The sequence below is a fragment of the Coturnix japonica genome, chromosome 1, assembly GCF_054131305.1.
Source record: "Coturnix japonica strain WE chromosome 1, WE-NBRP24, whole genome shotgun sequence".
In the NCBI taxonomy this organism is placed as follows: domain Eukaryota; kingdom Metazoa; phylum Chordata; class Aves; order Galliformes; family Phasianidae; genus Coturnix; species Coturnix japonica.
In genome coordinates this window covers 99,922,615-99,942,158 of record NC_140663.1, presented here as the reverse complement: position 1 = coordinate 99,942,158, position 19,544 = coordinate 99,922,615, and the positions used below count along the sequence as shown (strand labels likewise).

The 19,544-nt window shown below is 43.1% G+C and overlaps 1 protein-coding gene across 12 annotated transcripts in view; it reads left to right on the top strand.

The window, feature by feature from the left end:
* Positions 1-19,544, top strand: part of C2CD2 (C2 calcium dependent domain containing 2) — a 34,784-nt gene that overhangs the window by 7,531 nt on the left and 7,709 nt on the right. For 5 of the 12 annotated variants that reach the window (XM_015883064.3, XM_015883068.3, XM_015883082.2 and 2 more), the window contains exons 3-13: positions 2,265-2,384; positions 2,803-2,904; positions 7,094-7,216; positions 7,498-7,618; positions 10,538-10,646; positions 13,226-13,287; positions 14,988-15,127; positions 15,374-15,545; positions 16,314-16,427; positions 17,981-18,108; positions 18,526-18,841. In XM_015883064.3, the coding sequence (XP_015738550.2) occupies positions 2,265-2,384; positions 2,803-2,904; positions 7,094-7,216; positions 7,498-7,618; positions 10,538-10,646; positions 13,226-13,287; positions 14,988-15,127; positions 15,374-15,545; positions 16,314-16,427; positions 17,981-18,108; positions 18,526-18,841 (1,507 nt within the window). Of the gene's footprint in view, positions 1-2,264; positions 2,385-2,802; positions 2,913-7,093; positions 7,217-7,497; positions 7,619-10,537; positions 10,647-13,225; positions 13,288-14,987; positions 15,128-15,373; positions 15,546-16,301; positions 16,428-17,980; positions 18,109-18,525; positions 18,842-19,544 lie in introns of all 12 variants that reach the window. The other 7 variants (XM_085529592.1, XM_085529601.1, XM_085529620.1 and 4 more) reach the window with 3 other exon arrangements.

Genomic DNA, 19,544 nt, shown 5'->3' with positions numbered 1-19,544 from the left:
TTCGCTCTATTTTTGCTCACGTAGATGTTTGTGGTTTGTCCGGCTACAAGACAGCAGGGTGACATCTAAGCTCTCTGGGAGTCTGGTTAGCCAGCCACAGCTTCTGTGTGGTGGCACAAGGGCTTCATTTTGGAAGAAAAATTTGTCACAGAAACTTCAGGTGTTCTGGCCTCCACTGAAAATGGAAGGCTGATGATGAGGTGCCTCTTGCACAGAGTATTGGGAAAGAGAGACTAAAATGATAAATGAAGTCTAAGGGCAGCTAACCAGTCCAAGTGCCTCTGTTTTCTCATGAATATTTGCCCTTTCTCAGCCAGAAAAGGGTGCTTCACCTGACCCTCTCCTCTCCTGCTAGCAAATTCATTTTGTCTCTAATTAGAGCTTCACAGGATATGAATGAGCTGTGGTTTCTTGATGACTGCTCTTCACCTGCTCCAAGACAAAGAATCTGAGGAAGCAGGTTGGATAGGGCTGTGGGGGAGCAGGAGTCCAGCCCAGGAAGCTTCAATGTTTTTCTTCATGTTACTGTTTGGGGAGGGGCACATGAATGGCCTATTTATTTCTGCTGAGGTCTATCAAAAGCATCTGCTGCATTTCTAAAGGAATGTCACTTTAGAAGGGAAGTGGCAGTTGCAGACTCTCTGTTTCCATCTTTTACTTGTAAATAAACACATCCTGAGCAAAAGAGCAGTGTGTCAACACATCTGCCAACCCTCCTGCCAGGCTTGTGTTGTTTGTTTGTTTTTAAAGCAGTAATTGCCTGTTTACCTGGTAATCCTGCCTCTTAAGCCTCCTGAAATTCCAGACGTGTGGCTCTGCAGCACATGTGCAGCAAGTCCAACTTGTTCCGAATGCACTGAGCTTCCCATGCACGTATGGGTCAGATGTGTATGGGTGGCAAAGCACTGTGCTTAGGATATGCAAGTGTCTGTGGGTTTTTCTTTTGTCTCAGACCTGTCCTTTTCCCTCATTCTGAGCTCAGAAAGATGAAATAAACTGTCTACTTCTGCTGTACTTGAGGAAAAGCCATGTCAATCCATTCTCCTTGTGAATGAATTGTAATTGAGTCTAAATACAGAATACAAGTAGAATGAGCAGTCAAGCTTTTTAACTTAAGTTAGTCATTAACTAACTTCTCTTGTGCCCTTGCTGTGGCTGCTTATGTTGATTACGTGGGATTAAGGAACATAAATGAACTTAGAGGGAATTTAGGTTTTGGGAAAGAGGTGAGGAAGGCAGACTTGTCCACCTCCCAACTGTGGTTTGCAAAAGACACACCTTCTGCAGCTCCTGTTGCTCATAGGTGCAGTTGGGTTTGTTATTTGCCATGTCCACCCCATCCACCTGCTCCTTTGTAATTTCTGCCTTCACAGATGTGCTCTGAAGCCCTCTGGTGCTTCTTACAGTGTGTAGGGTCTGAGGAGATAAACTGTATTTAGGGAGACTGATAAGGATCTTTCAGAGGGTACCTGACTCATGTTGAAGCCTTGAACTTCCAATCCAGTGTGCATAAGTGAAGCAATAAGTGCACAAATATAATTTACTAGCATTTGCACAGAGTTTCTGTCAAGCAGATCTTGCAGCAGATGATCTGTCTGTGCATTGCATTAGCATGCTTAACTCTGCCTGAGTCCATCTACGGAATATTTAACTCACTTTTCCAGCGGAGGAGCTGTGGGAGCACTAACCGTGGGGGAGCAGCAACAAGCAGATGACTTCCAACTAACAATGCTGTTAGTTTCACCACCAAACTTCAGTGCTCTCCTGGGTTTGGTCAAAGACTTGATAAACTTCTCAAGTCTTCTGCCTGTCACTGCCCCATTGGAATTACTCAGTCAACGTCCTCTCCAGAAGCAGCAGCCTTATGTCAAAGTTTCTCATTTGTAGAGTACCCACCAAACAAATGCTGTACAGTTCATTTTTATGAGCCATGTGTTTGGTAAAACCGGCTATCCTGCTTGGTTTGTAACAAAAGAGAGAAGGGTTAATTATATCCAATGACACAAAAAATTCTTGTAAATCACCAGAATTACCAGGTATTAACCTCTGTGTCCAGAAGTGTACAGCTGAACTGCAGGTTTTTGAACCAAGTATGTAGAAGGAAGTGCAGGGGGTTAATGAAACTGACTGGAAATCACCCATATGCAGAATATAGCATAATTCTATTAGCTTAAAGCCCTTCATTTTTCTTAGTTCCTTTCTTGCCTTTGCCAAAGACTGAATTGTTCTTCCCTTCCTTTTTTCCTCCCCTTTAATTTCTTCAGGTGGTTTCTTGTAATGTTGTGGGAGATTCCATTACGTTTATTGTCAGCATCTCAAGTTCTTCACCCACAGCTGCAGGAAGGCAGTCATACAGCGTGAAACTGTCTCCGCTTCACTTGCAGGTAAAGCCTCTTAAGTATCATTCTCTCTTTTTCCTTCTGTTACGTCTCATCCCACAGCTCAGCTGAAAGGCCTGGAAGGTGGTGTCAGGTTTTCACTTCCTGTTTGCAGAAATGCCTACAAGCTCATGTTAATTCTAGTAAAACATTTAATAACATTACAGCTCTGTCTTCTGCTTTAGGAAGACAGTGGATAAATAAACAGATCTTTTAATAGACTGCCTTGATGTGTAGAACAGCAGTACTGTTTTTGGCTGGCATGCACTCTTGGTATTTAGTTTGCTTTCTTACACTGTCACTTGGATGTATACCAACTCAGAAACTGCTATTTTTCCTTTGGCAAGACTTAGTTTGGAGACCGACTTAAAATTTCCTTACTGGATATCAGAACACACTCCAATAACTACTTTCCTATCCGCAGCTTCACCTCTATGTGAAAGACAAAGGAGATGATGTCAAAGTGGAGTGGCTCCTCGTTAATGCTGATGAAACCAACTTTGAAATCCAGCCAACAGCGCAGGAGGTCAGTCAGTAAGTTTTATTTGTCGTAGCGAAAGCTCTAATGTAAAGGGTGCAGTTCAGACTGGGAGAGGACTTAGACAAGTTCTGCTAAACCTTGCTGCTGTCCCCCCAGCAGTCACTCTGTCCCTCTGCTCAAGGAGTCAGAAAGCATCTCTCCAGTGCAAAACCCAATGCAGTGCATTAGATCGGCAGTAATAGTAGCTAGAGCTAAGATACTGAATGATGCTGGAACAACTGAAGCAAAAATGCCTGTTCATTTCTGCTGACTGCATTTAGCAGTGGAATGGGGCGGTTATTTATTGGCAATGGTTTCTTGAACTGGTTCAGTGAAACTTGCCATGGCTCATCCGTCAAAATCCTGCATCTCTGAAAGTGAAGAGCATCTCTCAAGATTACTGAAGCATTAAAGATAAATCTGTATTTGACAGACTAGTGACCTGGCAAATGTTTTTGATCAAATTCAAAGGTATGAAAAGTATCTGTTACTAACAGCCATAAGAGCACTTTGAATATAATGAGAAAGTTGTAATTATGTTCCCATCAAAGTCATTTGCCCTGCCTTAACTTAATGAGTTTAGGAATCCAGTAGCCCTCATTCAGATACGGCTCTGAAAAAAATAAACATTTTTAAGGAAATAAATTATCTAGAAATATATTGAGGTTTTCTCAATTGCACATTATCTTGGTGTATAAATTCTCATTCGTTGTTGTTGTGCTGTTGTTTTTATTGGCACATTTCCTGAAGGAGTTTCTTTGTGATTTGAGACTGGATTCTGCCTCTGACCATTCACAGTTTAAAAAAAAATAAGCACACATAGTTGTGCTCACACGTTTTGTGCAACAGCGAGTGCACACTTGCTTTATGTGAAGGTGGTTTTCTGACTGAAGCTCTTGCTGAAGACTGGGTCTTACAGCATCACAGAATGGCTGAGGTGGGAAGGGCCCTTCTAGGTCTATTTGGTCCAGCCCTGGCTCTAGCAGGGACACCTAGAACAGGGTGAGCAGGACAACCTCCAGGGGGCTTCTGAAGATGTCCAGTGAGGAGACTCCATAGCCTCTCTAGGAAGCCTGTGTCAGAGCTCTGTCACCTTCACAGTAAATATTTTTTTCCTCGTGTTTGTTTGGAACTGCATGTTTCAGTTTGTGACTGTTGCCTCTCATCTTATTGCTGGGAACCACTGAGAAGCTTCTGGCCCCATCCTATTGACATTATGTTGATCAGATCCCCTGAGCCTTCTCCTCTCCAGGCTGAACGGGCCCAGCTCCCTAAGCCTTTCCTCATAGGAGAGATGCGCCAGTTCCTTCATCATTTTAGTAGCCCTATGCTGGACTCTCTGGTATGTCTGTATTCCTCTTGTGCTGTGAAGCCCAGAACTGGAGCCAGTATTCCAGGTGAGGCTTCACCAGGGTGGAGTAGAGGGGAAGGTGCACATTGGCCTGCTGGCAGTGCTTTTTCTAATTCACCCCAGGATACCATTGCCCTTTGTGGTCACAGGAGTTTATCACTGGCTCGTGGTCAGCTTGTCCAGCAGGTCCTTCTCTGCAGAGAACCTCCCCAGAAGCTCAGCCCTCAGTACTGGCTGTGATGGTAAAGCTGCTACTGAAGATCCATAGCTGAGTTTTTGCACACAAAAATATTAAGCTCAGAACTAAAGGCAGCTCATAACTAAAGTCTTTTGAAGTGTGCTTTAATGCTTTAATTAAAATGTAGTACATTTCTACTGTGCGTGCAACTGACCTGCACGTGTTGGAGTGGGGTGCTGATTGTCCACATACTGAACAGGCATTAGTATTCACTGGCAGTGCAAACAGTCTGGCACTGTCTCAGGCCTTCAAAGCCTGTTTTTTGAGATGCCAAGTGACAAAGCAGTTGTAACCTCCTGTGCTTTGCCTGTGATTTTTAAAATGAGCCTGTTAAGCTCTTACTACTTAAGGGCTTCTTTTTCACTTTGAAGTTTGTATTAGCATTCAGGGAAGTGGGGAGGTGACAGAGAGCTGTTTTATGGATAAAACAAGAAGCAACCAACCCTGTGGTAATTCCTTCAGCTCTTAAACTTTTAACATCAGCTTGTGTGTCCTGGTTTGTAGTTATTTTATTCCTCTTATGGAGGAGATATTTTGTGTACAAATTGAGATCTTTAATTGCTGTTGGTTATCAATGCTTTAGTTATGTCATCAGTCAAACAAGGGGATATAATAACCTACTTTTCTGTTGATGAAAAACATCAGAAAATGCTTATCAATAGTAGCCGAATGACAGCTGTTGCTGCTATTGCTAAACAACTAATACCAGTTTTGGTTGGTGACAGGGTGAGGGATGGCTGGAATTTTGCATGTTGCCATCATTCTTCATCCAACAGCGTGTAGGTAAGGGAAGGGGGAAGAAGTCACCCTCAAAACAATGAGAGCCACCAATGATTTATCTGCTTATTTAAGTATCTCAAAAGACGTATGTTACTGAAACAAGTGTATTTTCAGTATTTTTAAAAGCAAATGTATTATTTGGAAGCTGCAGGAATGTGCTTCTGACTCTTTAGCAGTTGCATTGGGGATCGCAGTGTGAACAAAACAGAGTTGCCGATATTGTTGCAGGTTTTCATCAGTAGCTGCATATCATCAAGGGGTGGATGCATGAGGAGGTGGTTGCAAGAGGATTTTTGTGTGCAGCATTCCTGGGATTCTCATGAAACATTTGGGCTGTTTCTGTAACACTTGAGGAATTGGGTGTTGCTCCAAATTGGTTTGACCTGCTGCACGAGCTTCAAGCATCCCTGTAGGAGTGCAGAAATGACTCCATGTGCATTAAATGAGGACTGAGGGTTGTAAGTGACAGAATCTGGTACTGGGCTCTCCATGCTGAGGGGCATGGCTCCAGCAGAGGACGGTGATCCACTCTGCTGTGTTCACGGGGCTGTAGTTTGATACCTGAGCTGCTGCAGTCCTTTGGCTCTGCTTAAGCTGACGGGAATGCTGGAAGCTGATGCTGCATAGCCTAAGCATTATCAAGATAATCTGCAGGAATTAGGCCTTTGGTTCCCTGCCTGATCTTCCCGCTGGTGCAAGCTGTGTGTCCTCATCACCAGCGTACCTTGTCTTCTGCAGCTGGGTCTGCTTTGTTGGTACTGCTTGCTGGAGGCCTGCTCTCATCTGACAGCAGCATGTGGAGGGGTAGTTTTTTTCTGCTTTATGTATTTATTGCACTTGCCTAAATATTCAGTGTCTGTAAATCAGTTCCCTTCATTTTAAAGCCTTGTTCAGTAACACTGAAGTCTCTCAGATGTGGTAACAGGTTAGAAAGGATGGATGAGTCCTCTCATTCAAGTCAAGTTTTCCTTAGGAAACAAACCTCATGGAGATTTCCCCTGGGCTGCCTCCATAGCCAAGGTAGTGCAAAACTGCCCTTTCTTGACATCTTCATTTGTAGATTCATCCCCATGTAGATAACTGATCAGAGCAAAGCTTTCCAGCAGCATGACTTGAGGAGCCTGGGGATGGGCTGAATAGCTCGCTCTCTTCAGATGCTTTACAATTATTCCTGTGAAGCCACGCAGAAGCAAGATCTGTGACAAGTTCTGATGTTCCAGAGAGGAAGCATGCAAGCAGGCAATGTGTAATGCAGATGGCCACAGGGTTTTTGAGTAGACAAACACATGAGTCAGTCCCTTGGAGTGGCAGGACTGTCCGTCCATTCTGTGCACTTCTCAGCAAGGCTGAAGACCTCCAAGAGATGCTATAATAACTCTTCAGCGCAGCAGAGGATTAGCACATTCTCAGCTGTCGCGGGCTGGCAGAACTCCCATTAAATCAGTCAAACAGTGCCTATCTGCTTATCTGGGGACCTGATCTGCTCTCTCAGCAGAGTGCAAAGCAGTTCAGCAACTTTAAAACAGCACCATAAAATGGTAGTGAAACACCTAGTTTTGCAGCTAAGAGCTCTGCCTTCCTAACTCTGAAGAACAACGTGCTGCTTTGTTAGTGTATATTTCTAGCTTTTCTTCAGTGCTTAGTGTAGAAGTGTAAGTAATTATTTTCACGATCTCCTGGTCCATTTTGTTGCTGGCAGCATAAACTGTCTCTCTCTGACAAAGGTAATTGGTTTGGTAGCTTGGATATGCCAGGTTAATTTATTTTTTTGCCTTAACTTGTACTCTCCTGAATTTTGAGCAGTGTGCTTGTTGGTTTCCTTTTAGGAACAGGGCGAAGGGACTTGTGCAATATCTGAAACACTCAGAGACGTTTTGAAGAACCTCTTTAGCTCAGTTACTCCATCTGTAGTGTTGAGTACAAGGCCTACAGACATAAAGGAGGTTCAGGTAAGTCCTATTTCTACCTGGATCTTTTGAGAAGTCCTCTTCTTCATAGTGTTTTTGTTACCTGTTTATGACCCAGAAGCCAGTACATTTAACACCACTCAGTGATCAGATGCAACTGGAAGGCTCGCTATAAAACACCACAGCCTTTGGCAATGAAGGTTCTGTGATTATAACTCCCATGTGGCTACTTGTGGATGTTTCTCCGCATCATGCCTGCTTCCTAATATTAATGTGACAGAAGTTAAGCATATGCTCCATCCCTCTTGTTTTCCTTTTCACAGAATGTACAGAACACAAGCACTATCCCTCAGGGCACCAGTCCGCCTAAACCTCCAAGGGCTCATGAACTGAAACTGCTGGTAAAGAACATCACAGCAAACCTCACTGATCACAGTGCTGCAGGTAATGGAGTCCAGAGGGCGCCGCTTGTTTTCAAGTAGGATGTTGGGGGTTTTTTGACTTTTTTACATTCAGCTGAAATCATTAGGAAGCTCTGGTTATTACGAGCTTGGCTCAGAACAAGATGCACAAAATTGCTGTTCTCCCAGAAACAAGCTTAGTCATGCTTATACAAAACTGTGAATGTTTTGGTTTATTTCGTTATTTAGACATCTTGATCTTCCCATAAACAAATCCGTGGTGTTTGACAACAAATTGGAACGAGCATATTCCTCGAGTTGGTTGTTTATTCTCTAGGGTTTGTTTTATTGTAGAAGTTATCACTTCGAGTGATACAACAAGTTGGTTTGGGCTCAGAATCGACTCTTCATTGACTGTTAGCAGTTTGGCATTGCTTTGGTTCAGCATTGCCCTATTTTTAACAGCAGTTTTCCCTTATTTGGGGCAATTTTCTGATTTATCTGTAACTCTCCTCCCTTATATAAGCTCTCCTCGTAGGGTTTTGTTGTTGTTTTACCCCAGTAGAGTATCTCTATGGGTAAGAGAAGTTACACCTCTTGCAGATGGAGAATAAAGCAAAAAGGAGCTCACAGCCTGGTGAAGCTGCATTGTTGGTTTAAGAAAGAAGCACCAAACCTGTCTGACAAGAGTTCAGGCTTTTGCAAGTGCAAACTTGCTTGCATCATTGCTTGAGGCACCAGTGAGCGTATTTTGGGTTGTGTCAGAAAATGCAAATTTGAATCCCTGTGACTTATGGTTGCTAGCAATTCCATAACAGTCCTTTTAATGGAAGCTTCTAGCTGCTAAAATGGGCAAAGCACTGGTTTTGAGTAAATATATTCTGCTTGCTTTACTCTTTTTCATTTAGATGTAGTAAATTGCAGCCCTAGACTGTTGCCTAGTACTACTTTGCTCATCCTGACAGGAAGTATTTTCCCTAAAACTTTCTGCAAACTGTTTATATATATCTATATAGGGGATATAGCAGGACTAGGGGAAATGGTTTTAAGTTGAAAGAGGGAAGATTTAGGTTGGATGTTAGGGGGAAGTTCTTCACTAGGAGAGTGGTTAGGCCCTGGAACAGCCTGCCCAGGGAGGTTGTGGATGCCCCGTCCTTGGAGGTGTTCAAGGCCAGGTTGGACGGGGCCCTGGGCAACCTGATCTAGTAAATGTGTATGTTTGGTGGCCCTGCCAGGCAGGGGGGTTGGAACTACATGATCTTTGAGGTCCCTTCCAACCTGGGTCATTCTGTGATCTATAGGTGCGTGTATGTATGTGTGTGTATATATATATATGTGTGTGTGTGTGTATACATATGTATGTATGTATTATAGCAGTTCTGGAAGTACTGGCAGTGAAATGTTGTCTATAAATAGGACTGTACCGGAAAGTGTAGATTGCGTCAAGAAAACTCATTGAGAATTCATTGTTACTCTGCAGTTTCATAGTGCAAATGAAGCTTTTCAGAAGAGCTGCCATTAACAGTCATGAGATGAGATGCCTTTATAAGCACAGGATGCATACAGCAGAGGGTTTGCCTTATGGGAAGCTGCTCAGTCTCCTCCCTTAAAGTGTGAGGAAGAGGGAACTATTAAAGCTGTCTTCTTTGGAAACCCAGATACGGAGATCTCGAAATCACCACTTGCTTTTCTAACAGGAGGTGGAGGAAATTTTGCTTGTTCCCTAGCAACTCCTGCGCTGTGAATGTTTTGGGACTGAGTATGAGAAATAAAGCCTCATAGTGGTGCTCAGTTGGTCCCTGTAAATCTAGTGGCAATAGTGGCACAGCTGGGCAGCTGCTGGCTTTTGGACAGATCTTGTTCCCTTCCCTTTTCCTGGTCTTGTCTAGTACCAATAATTAACCATCCCATTGTAGCTCCAAGCCTCCCTTATGGTGTGTGCTGTTGTAGGCTCATGTGCCAACATAGTGGGCTGTGGACTGGAGATGGTTGTCTGTCCTGACCATTAAGCTGAAGCATGGGCTGGCAGCATGGTCTATAGAAGCCTATGGCTTTCCTATGAGTCCAGCTGGTGAGCGACCAGCAGCAGAACTAGGCTCTGCTCCTGGGCTTTGCCCATTTTTATTTGTTTCCTTAGTTAATGCATGTAATCACAGGTAGTCTTGAATTGGTGCTGTGTGGCTCACAGCATGTTAGCTAGGACAAAAGAGATTCCTGCTGTTAAAGCATTGTTAGCTACCAGGACCAGAAGAAGAGCTGCTGGAATGCTCCATTGCAGTGTTAGTCCCCTGGTGGCTCCAATGCAGGGCTGTATGCACATTTCAGCAGGGCTTGTGGGGACATATGGCTGCTTTGACAGCAAACCGCCTGGGCTTCATTAACTCAGGCTCAGCACATTGGGAAAGCAGCTAAACTGCTTACTGCAGGGTTAGCTTGGATCCCCATAAGCTGTGAGTCCATAGCGCTTTGTCTCCTCTGATAACCTTGCCAGGCCCAAGCTGCTTCTGTGTCCAAGATAGGGCTCTTTGACAGCCCACATACACCACCAGAGGACAACTGAGAGTTGGTGGTAATAAATATAAGCCTGGAATCTTCTGGAGAGCTGGAGGCAGCGTGTGTGTTGTTGGCTGTGCACAGAGTCAGCAGTGAACTTTTTGCTGCTGTCCTTGCTGTTTTGAAACCCCAAGACTGAAATGGTTTCCATTGCTGTGGAAGAAATAGACAATGAATTGTTTTCAGAGTGGCACATTGTGCAATTTGCATTTGGAGTAGTGATATATTTATTATGCCAATTAGTCACAAGTGGAGGGGAGAAATTTATTCTATGGGTGGGTGAGGAAGTGTTTCCAACTGGGCCATTCAAAAGAGCAATATATAAGGAAAGAGGTTCTTCGCTTTCATTTGAATAAGTGTATTTCCCTGTGATGGAAGATTAACTGCTTTCTTTCTGTTGTTCTCACAGGCAGCACAAACCTTGTGTGCATAGCTCAGCTGAATGACCCTATGCAGAAGTTCTCCAGCTCTGTAGCCAAAAATGCTGCAAATCCCTTTTGGAAGGAAGAGTTTGTCTTGTGAGTAACTCGCCTATTGAGATTGTTTTATAGTAAAGCATCTTCTTTCTTTTTTAACCAGCACTACAAGAGATTTCAACAGAAGAATGATGTTTTGAAATGTGGTCTGTCAGGCAGCCTCAGAACAATCTAGAGCTGGTAGAGACTTTGGGGTATCTGATTACCCTTTGTGTGGATACAAGATCAAATAGGCCTCTAGATCTTCCCTCATAGATATCTGACTTCAGTACTTGACAGTAGTAACAGGCGTAATAAATCACACTGTACTTTTATTCAGTGCCAAAAATCGTTAGCAAGGCTTTGAAGTTACTTTACCTTGAAGACTGTGTTGAAAAAGTCTGATGTCTAATCCTTCTTCTTCCAAGGGGAAAATGTGAATGTGCGACCAAGTTGACTATCTGAAAGAATGATGGCTATTGTAAAAACACAGTGTAAAACTAAATAGGTTTTTCTTTTCTGTGGAACAGAAATGGGAATTCGGGGCAACCTGCACCGTGTTCTGTGATTTTTACAGCTTCTGTAAATAAGATCAGAAGTGAGCTGTTCTAAAACTGTTTTCATCTCCACTTCCTAGTAGCAGAGCAGAAAACATCAGGTGGATTCTCTGTTGTATGAGGAAGGAATAGGGGGAGCAACTTATGGTGTGGTCAGGGGTGCGTTTCTCCCCTAACTTTTAACACATGCACACAGGCAGAAGCAGCTTCCCAGGGAAATGGGGCAGTGCTGCTGCCATGCAACATGCTGCAGGTGCTATATTTTCCTACTGCCAGCTTAGTTATATGAGAGGCACTTGGCGCGTAGTGGTTCTTGATGTAGCTTTCCAGTCCCACCTCAATTTCATTCATAAATTTCATCAGAAGCTGGATGGGATGTGGAGAACACTGGACCTCTCATTGTGTGTGGGGATGGAGATGAGAAGTCAGCACAGAAAAAATGATGTAGAACAACACTGAAAAGTCCTATCTTCTTCTGCATTCTTACGGGGAAATACAGTCTGAGTCTCATCCTGCTGGCAACTGGTCAACCAGCTAGGAAGCTCTCTTCTTTGAGACATGAATGGCTCAAGGCATTTTGTCTTTTAAAGTCTGGTTTTAGTTGGAGGAGCTCCAGCTTTTGGGAAGCCACAGAGCAGGCAGCGTTCTTATGTGACAGCGCACTGTGTTGCTATTGCAGCTTAGGAATTAAAGTGATAAGATTTCTTCTCTGCAGCAAGAGAAACAATGCAATTCTATAGCAACCTTCTTTTCTGGAGCATCTCAAAATGCTTCAACCCTTGCGTACACAAACCACTTCAGCCTTCTATTGGTGGAGCAGCACCAATGCTGTTGCAGAGCAGACACATACCCAGCACTTTTGGATAGGAAGTTTACAGGAATAAGTTCCTTTTGAACTGAAAGTGCAGAAGGAGTGTAGGCAGGATGTGATTAAGTGGACTGGAATTTGCCCTGGATGCTAGGGATAATGCTGGGTTTTCCACTGCACTGCTGTTATTCAGAAGTGCGTGAAGTGAGCTTGGGAACTTTGAAAGACAAGCGGTCAGGATTTGTCTGCATATTTTCTTTCAAGTTCATTCCCTCCTGCCTTTTTTAAATTAAGGCATTAGATTAAAATTAAAAAACAAAAACAGCTGCTCTTCAGAGTGGCAGATTACTGACCACTGTCAGGCTTTGCTTTAACTCCACAGGGAGAGCAGCAATATGCAGCCTCAAGGTGCATGCTCACAAGTTTTGGAGGTGCAAGATAGGGAACAATAATGGCAGAGCAAAGATTTAAACTTGCTGTAGAGATAATGTCCCAGAGTGTCTGATGGAAGTGGAGCATCTGCAGCCAAGATAACACCGTCCTGAAGAGGATACATGGAAAAATGCACAAGTTGAACTGGAAGATTCTTCGGTAGATACCCAGCTTATTTCACTGGAGAGATGGTTTTGTGTCTCTTGTCTGGTACATCTTACAGACTATTACAAATGCCAGTAATTCTGCTAATAGTGCACGTAAGTTTGTCACAGAGAAACTAGTTCTTATTTTGCAGCATCCTCGAGCCTTGCTTTGAAAAAGTCATACTGACCCTTCTGATTTGAGCCTGTGACTGCTTGCTTCTCTCCTGCCCTACAGGGCATGCTCCTGCTTAGACAGGACACTGAGCAGCTCTGAATAGGCAGCCCATTGGACCTGTAACAGCATCTTAACATTTCGACAGTGTTCACTGTTGACCCTGCCAGGAAAGAAATGGTTTCTTAGTGCTGCTGTTAGCAGTCAGTCTAGGGACCAACATCACTCTGAAACGGCAGTGTTTGCAAACTGCTAGTGGGGAGAAGAAAAGCCTCTGAAATTTTAGGCAGCTGAAATGGGAGCTGGGGGAGAGCCAAACCACAGTTTTCTGGCTGAGATTCCTCTGGTTGCTCTCGCAGGTCAAAGAGAAGCCGCTCACCCTGTCAGGTCAGCCACGTGGAGTTGTGCTCAGTGTGGGGTCAGGGAAGCAGTGGGGCTGAGTACCAGAGCTGGGCAGGGAAAACCCACATGGGAATGTAAACCCACCTGCATGCAGAGACCTAACACACTTCTGTTTATTTTTACAGTGAACTAAGTGCCAAATCGAAAACACTGCTACTGCAAATAGTAGAAGATGGAAAGTTGGATAGTAAGTATTTAAACTGAAATATTTGGCCTGATCACTTCATGAATATTGCTAGGTGTTAACATAAGTCCACATTCAGTTCTGCATTGTAGCCATATAAGAACACAGTCATTTCCTGAACCTATTGTAGCTGTGTGATGCTGCTTTGTCCTGGTTGTCGCATCGGGTAGATCTTCGGAATGGCCCTACAGGGGAGAACAGCAGAAGGAGATCATCTGAAAATAGCCAGCCAAACATATATGAAACAGGCAGTTTGGGGAAAATGCATAAGCTTACTTTGTGTTTTAAAACTCTGTAAGTCTGTCATGAAATTTAGCTTCTAGAGTCCATAGAAAACTATGAAGTTTTTCAGTGGCAGTGGTTTGTTTTCCTGGTTCATCCCCTGCCCATGTAATTTGTTACTTCTACCAGTAAAACTGTACAGAAGAGAAATACGCTGTTAGAGAGTCTCTGACCTCCTCAAAGTTATTAGTTATTGTTTCAAATACTTCACTACCTGGGCTTTGTTGAAGTGATGCCATGACTTCATAAATCAGTCTGATGTTTGGGTGGTCCTTTGTGAAGCCAGAATTTGGACTCAGTTATCCTTATGGGCCCCATAGACTTGGGATATTCTGTGATTCTATGAGATTCTTCTCATCTGTGGTGCTTCTCCTTTTGCTGATAAGAGAGTTTTGCTTTAGCTGGAAATAATAACTTTATTTCACCTCTTGGTTCCATTTGCTTTTTCCTTATGCAAGATTCAGATACAAAACAATCAGAAAACAAAAGTTCCACAATACTGTGAAGGATTAGGATGTCAAATGTAAGCAAATCCAAAGAAGTAATTTTGCCAGGGATGCTGCTTTTCTCTTAAAAAAAAAAAAAGAGAGAGAGACAAATGAGACCTATCTGCAGCCTGCAAATGTGTATTGTTGCCCACATAAAATCTGTTCCTGCCAATTCTCAGTCACCTTTCATAACAGGTCTTTCAAACGATACCAGCATAATTCCACATCCTACTAAGAGTGTAATTACCAGCCTGGTTTAAAAGAAAGAAGTCTCTGTTGATTGCACCGATAGTCGTCTTTCTCTTCCCCTGCCACTGTCTTAGCTGTTCTCCCAAAAATCAAAATGGAAAGCTCCAAGTAGAATCACATTTGTGGGGGGAGAGCTGAGTAATGAGAATATAATGTAGATCTCTATTTGCCTTTGTGTTTTGTAGAACCCTGGGATTTAATCCCTGAAATCTTGCAGTAATTTTGCTAGTAGTTTGCTCCAGTCTAATGTAGCTTACATTAGATATTAGGTAAGAGGAGGATCAAGAGAACTGCTCAGCTTGCACCAAAGATCAAATAAAGGAGGAATATTCTTAATGATGCTCGAATTTACCAGGAGCCTGGGCAGTGTTCTCTGAAAAGAAAAACACAAGCAACCAATTAAGAAGATAGTACACGACTGTAGTAATAATATTTCTAGGCGTTTTCTTTTCCTATAAGCATTCAGCATATACAGGGGAAAAAATGGCTGGAAATAGTGGCAAATAAGTAAGGTTTCATCTTATTCTTTTCTGTTGCTCAGTATTTAAGCCAGGCTGAGGAATAGTTGTAAAATGGAAAGAAGGCTCTGACCGCTGTCCTGTGGTGTATAGCCAGGTATTGTAATTAGCTGCTGTAGTTATTTTGCTTCCTTTCCTGTTTTCTCAGCCTTTTTATTTCTTCTAGGTTCTTCATCCGCAAGGGCAACTGTACCTCTAGACTTGTTCAGGAAGCAACCTTCTGGCCACCAAAGCTTTGCACTGAACAGCAGGGCCACTGACGGTAGCCCAGAGCTGAGGCCTGGGCTTGGATCCATTACTGCAGAGGTATGGTATAGGGATGCTTTTATGGTGGATCCTTTAGTTCTGGACATCCTCATGAGTGCTCATCTGTGAGTTCACAGCGCAACATGTGGCCCAGTTTCAGTATCACATTCATAATTGATGGTAACAAGTTGTGCTGTATTTATGCGTATCAAAAGCATTAGCTGGCCCTTGAATGTTAATAAAAATGTTCAAGGAGCACTTGTTAGAAATATTAACATCCTCGAAATATTTTTTTTGTCTTCCTAGTTCTTGTTTATCGAGCCTAGCGAGTTAAAGACTTGGCAAGCTTCTTCTCCAGTGCCAAGCACTAAGGTGGAAAAGGATCGAACTGTGATGCCCTGTGGGACTGTGGTCACTACTGTAACTGCTGTGAAAACCAAACCTCGACTAGAAGGGAGGTCATCCCCATTGAGCACAGGTGAGGAAGTCTGGTTCGTTCTGTGTTCACCCTTAGGATTGTCTGGGGAGGAGAGAGGGGTAAGAGAAGTTGGTACAAGGAGGAACAGGGATGGATGGAGAGGCATCATCCAGGCTTCTCTGAGGCATTGATAGTGATGGTTTTTTTTTTGGATTCTTCAAAATCAGGTTTTAAATTTTCATGAAACCTTGTTGCTACAAGAGGAATGGTTAATGCTGCTTTTTGCACTTAGGTTTAAATTTCATGCTGGAGTGCCAGTGCAGAACAGCTTGGTTTGAGTGGGTGCTTTTCCACATGACAGAAGTATCAGAAACATGAGTGCTTGCTGATGGCAGTCTTGTGCTGTGCCTTCTGACCTCAGTGTGTATTGTAATCTCAGATGAGGATGAGTGTCATCCTGGGGCAATCTTTTCAGTGTACCTTTCTGGAGCAGACTGATTCCTCTTGGGATAAGAATGAGAGTAAAACCTCTATGCAGTCTTTGGGTGCAGTCTCACTGAGAGCTGCATTCTTTAAAGCTTTCAGCGCAGATCTTTTACTGAAGCATGTATTGTCTAATGTATTGCAGAAGATGTTTAAAAATAATTTCCTGTGTTTCATAGTTCTTTTGGGGTCACGTTACCATAGAGAGCACGCCCTAAGGATTTCTATAAACAACTTTCTCAAACAATTATGATTTGTACATTTGTAAATTGATACAACAGATCCTTGTTGTTTTCACAGTAGGTGCCTTAAATAGTTCAAACAACAAAAAAGTTTGGTTTTCAGGTTCTCCTGTGAAAACTCCACTCAAAGTCAAAGTGGTTGAAAAGGATTTTTCTGTTCAAGCTCTCCATTCTCACGGTGCTCCAGTCAGCAAAACTTTATCGTCTTCAGATACAGGTAATAGAACCTTTTGAAGCTTCTCATTAGAAAACATCTCTCTAGACTGTGAGTGGGATTAATGTAACCCTGTTAAAATAGCAGTGAACCCGCTACTGGCTTTCAACAGGCACTGAGATGTTTGTGTTAGCAAGCACTGTGGTTAGGGGTATAGCAGTCTTGCAATAGGAATCTGTTTTTAATTGGTGATTTAAATTACTGATTTTGAAAAAGCAGCAGTGCGGTTTGGAAAGGGGAGGCGACTGCAGAAAAGTCAGGCTGGCTTTCCTCTTGCTTTTGAATGAAAAACTCTTCCCTTACAAAGGCACGGGGTACATTGCACAAGGTGAAAACTCTCCAAAATTTAACCTTAAGGCCATTATGAAATCTCCTGTCTGAAGAAAAGGCATGAGGCTGTCTTTAGGTAAGGCAGACTGAATTCTCTTCCTAGCCCTACCACTGCTATTCTGCTGTTGTTGTGTTTTTATGCTAATGCAAATACATAATCTGGCTGAGCCTGTTTACCTGCTTTCCTAAGTGAGCTGGCACACAGTTGAAGAGGCTTCAGAGCACCAGGTAGCTTCAGTAACACCTTTAATTACAAATTCAATTTGAATTAAACTTGTTTTTGACTCTGTGGCATTTTACCTTTTTGAGGTGCAGCTCTGAATCTTCAGCACCTTCTTCAGTCCTTTGTGGTTTTGCCATTTGCTCCTTAGATCTGTAGGCAGCAATGGAGAAAGATGCGATATAATGCAGCTGTAAATGGCACGTGATGTGGAGTTCTGTTTGCTTTGTACAGATTTTGGTGCAGGTGGGACAATCTGGAGATGTTCTAGAGTGCTTCTGGAATGGTCAGAAAGCTTGATGAGAGACAGATGTGTGTTGGCCAGAAGGCAAAATCTGGGCAAGAAAGTGAAGCAATAACTCTTCACTCTTCCTTGAGCGGTAGACCAATGATACATACCACGAAGCAGGGTGGTATTACTGAGCCAATTTGGAAAGCCCTAAGCTTCTGAGTTTTCCATCGTAACTGGTTCTGATATTGAAAATGCAAAGCACTTACTGGAAAACTTGTCTGAGTTAAGCTCAGAGCACACTGAGATGGACAATGTTTTCCCTTCTCGGGGAGTGCAGGGGAATTCCTGTGAGATGTTAATACATTATTGCAGGAAGAATTACTCATTAGAACAAAACTTTGAGGCAAATGGAAGAAATGCAAAGAAGCATAGTGTGTGCTTGCTGTGCCAGAACGTACCACAGTGTAGCAGTGTACTGAAGTAATTGGCTGCTTGGTCTGGGTTTCCAGAGTCTTATGAGTGGGAAGGGCATGGGTTTGTAAGTGCAACTTCCGTATTGTTTCTGCATAGGATGGATAATGTACACCGGATTGAAAAGAATGGAAAGACAAGACCCAGTAGCTTGGTGGTGGATTGGAAAATATTTTGTTATACATGGTGTTTATATCATTCCTTCTGATTTCTTTACTTTACATACAAGCTTTACATACAAGATTTGCCTCTCCTTGCTTTTTCTGTTTCTTTCTTCACACTGAAACAACGCTTTCTTTTCAGAGCTGCTGATACTGAACGGCAGTGACCCTGTTGCAGAAGCAGCCATTCGACAGTTAAGTGAGTCTGCCAAGCAGAAGCTGAAGTCTCCCAGGAAGAAGAGCACCATTATCATATCAGGGGTGTCCAAGGTAGAGCAGAAAGCACCAGGTTTACTTCTTACTACTGTAAAGTCTTTGTTCCGCTGAGCGTGATCTGAATGTGCATTCTGTAGTTTCCTGCTCATCAGGACCTATGTCGGCCTGTTTCAATATCTGCTTGTCACTCATCTTTAACAGGACATTTAGATGGTCATGATCAGTTCTTATTAGAACTTGGTTATATGCTCCTCTCCTTTAATGTAGCTTAGGGAGCCACATGATGGTTTTCTGATAGCCCTGAGCAGTGCAAATAGAAGTGTAAAGAGAAGAAAAGAGCATATTTTTTTGCAGGGAGGCTCGTTTTTGGTTTTGTTTCTATTTTTTGGTGTGCTTTTCTTTTTTCCAGCAGAGTGGTTTTGTGTCAGCATTGTCTCTCTGTTTACATTTCTTTTTATCTCCTCTGGGCAGACCTCTTTATCTCAGGACAGTGAAGCTGCACTGATGATGGACTACGCTGCAGCCATGGACAGTTCCTGCAAGGAAGCAGATCCCCCACCTGCTGGAGAGGAAGTGACTGCAAAAGAAACTTCTGATGAAAAACTATCGGCAGGTGCTTCAGAAACAGCACCTGATACTGACCCACAGCAGAGTGCCCATAAGGGTTGGGCTTTGGAGAATGGCAGCCAGCAGTGGGACTCCAACACACTCTTAGACCAGAGCTGTGAAGAAATGTCTGGGAGCTCGTTAAGTGTTTCAGAAACTGGGAGCGTGAAAAAGTCTAAAGGTATGTGATCCTTACCTCGCCTTTAGGAAATAACTGTGGTCTGTACATCATTGGCAGTGTCATGCAATATTGTGTAGTAGTTTATCCTCTGGTGCTGCTTTTTCTCCTTAAACTCTGTGTAATTGTGGTGTTGGTGGAAGCTGTCTTGCTAGAAGCCACAGAGTACAGTTCTCTGGTTCTCAGAGACATGGCAGGCTCTCTTAGATTATTCTCCATCAGCAAATGGAAGGACTCGCCCTAAGAAGTTAAAAGGCAGATCATTAAACCCAACTCATATCTGGGAGGGTAAAGCAAATGAAGGATCAGATCATTTTGCTTATGTAGTTACATACCTGGATAGCCTCAGCTTGAAAATACCTTTGTGTTTCCTTTATAAATTCAGTAACCTCTGAGGCTGTTGTGCCGGTTTGGGGCTGCGACGTGGCTTTTAGGAAGTCTGGAAGAAAATCCAGTGCAGTGGTCACTCACCTGTGCAGGTGGCACACCAGTTAAATGGGATGCGTGTTGAAGTTGGATAAATCATTGTATATCTCGCCCATCTCCATCCCTCTTTTACTTTATCCTTTTCTGTGCATTTCTTAAACAGAGACCTCTGTACTTAGAGACAGTATAAAGTGGCATACTACAAAACCTTAATACAGTACTAGGCTACAGTGAGGCTGCCCAGGGAGGCGGTAGAATCACCATCCCTGGCAGTGTTCAA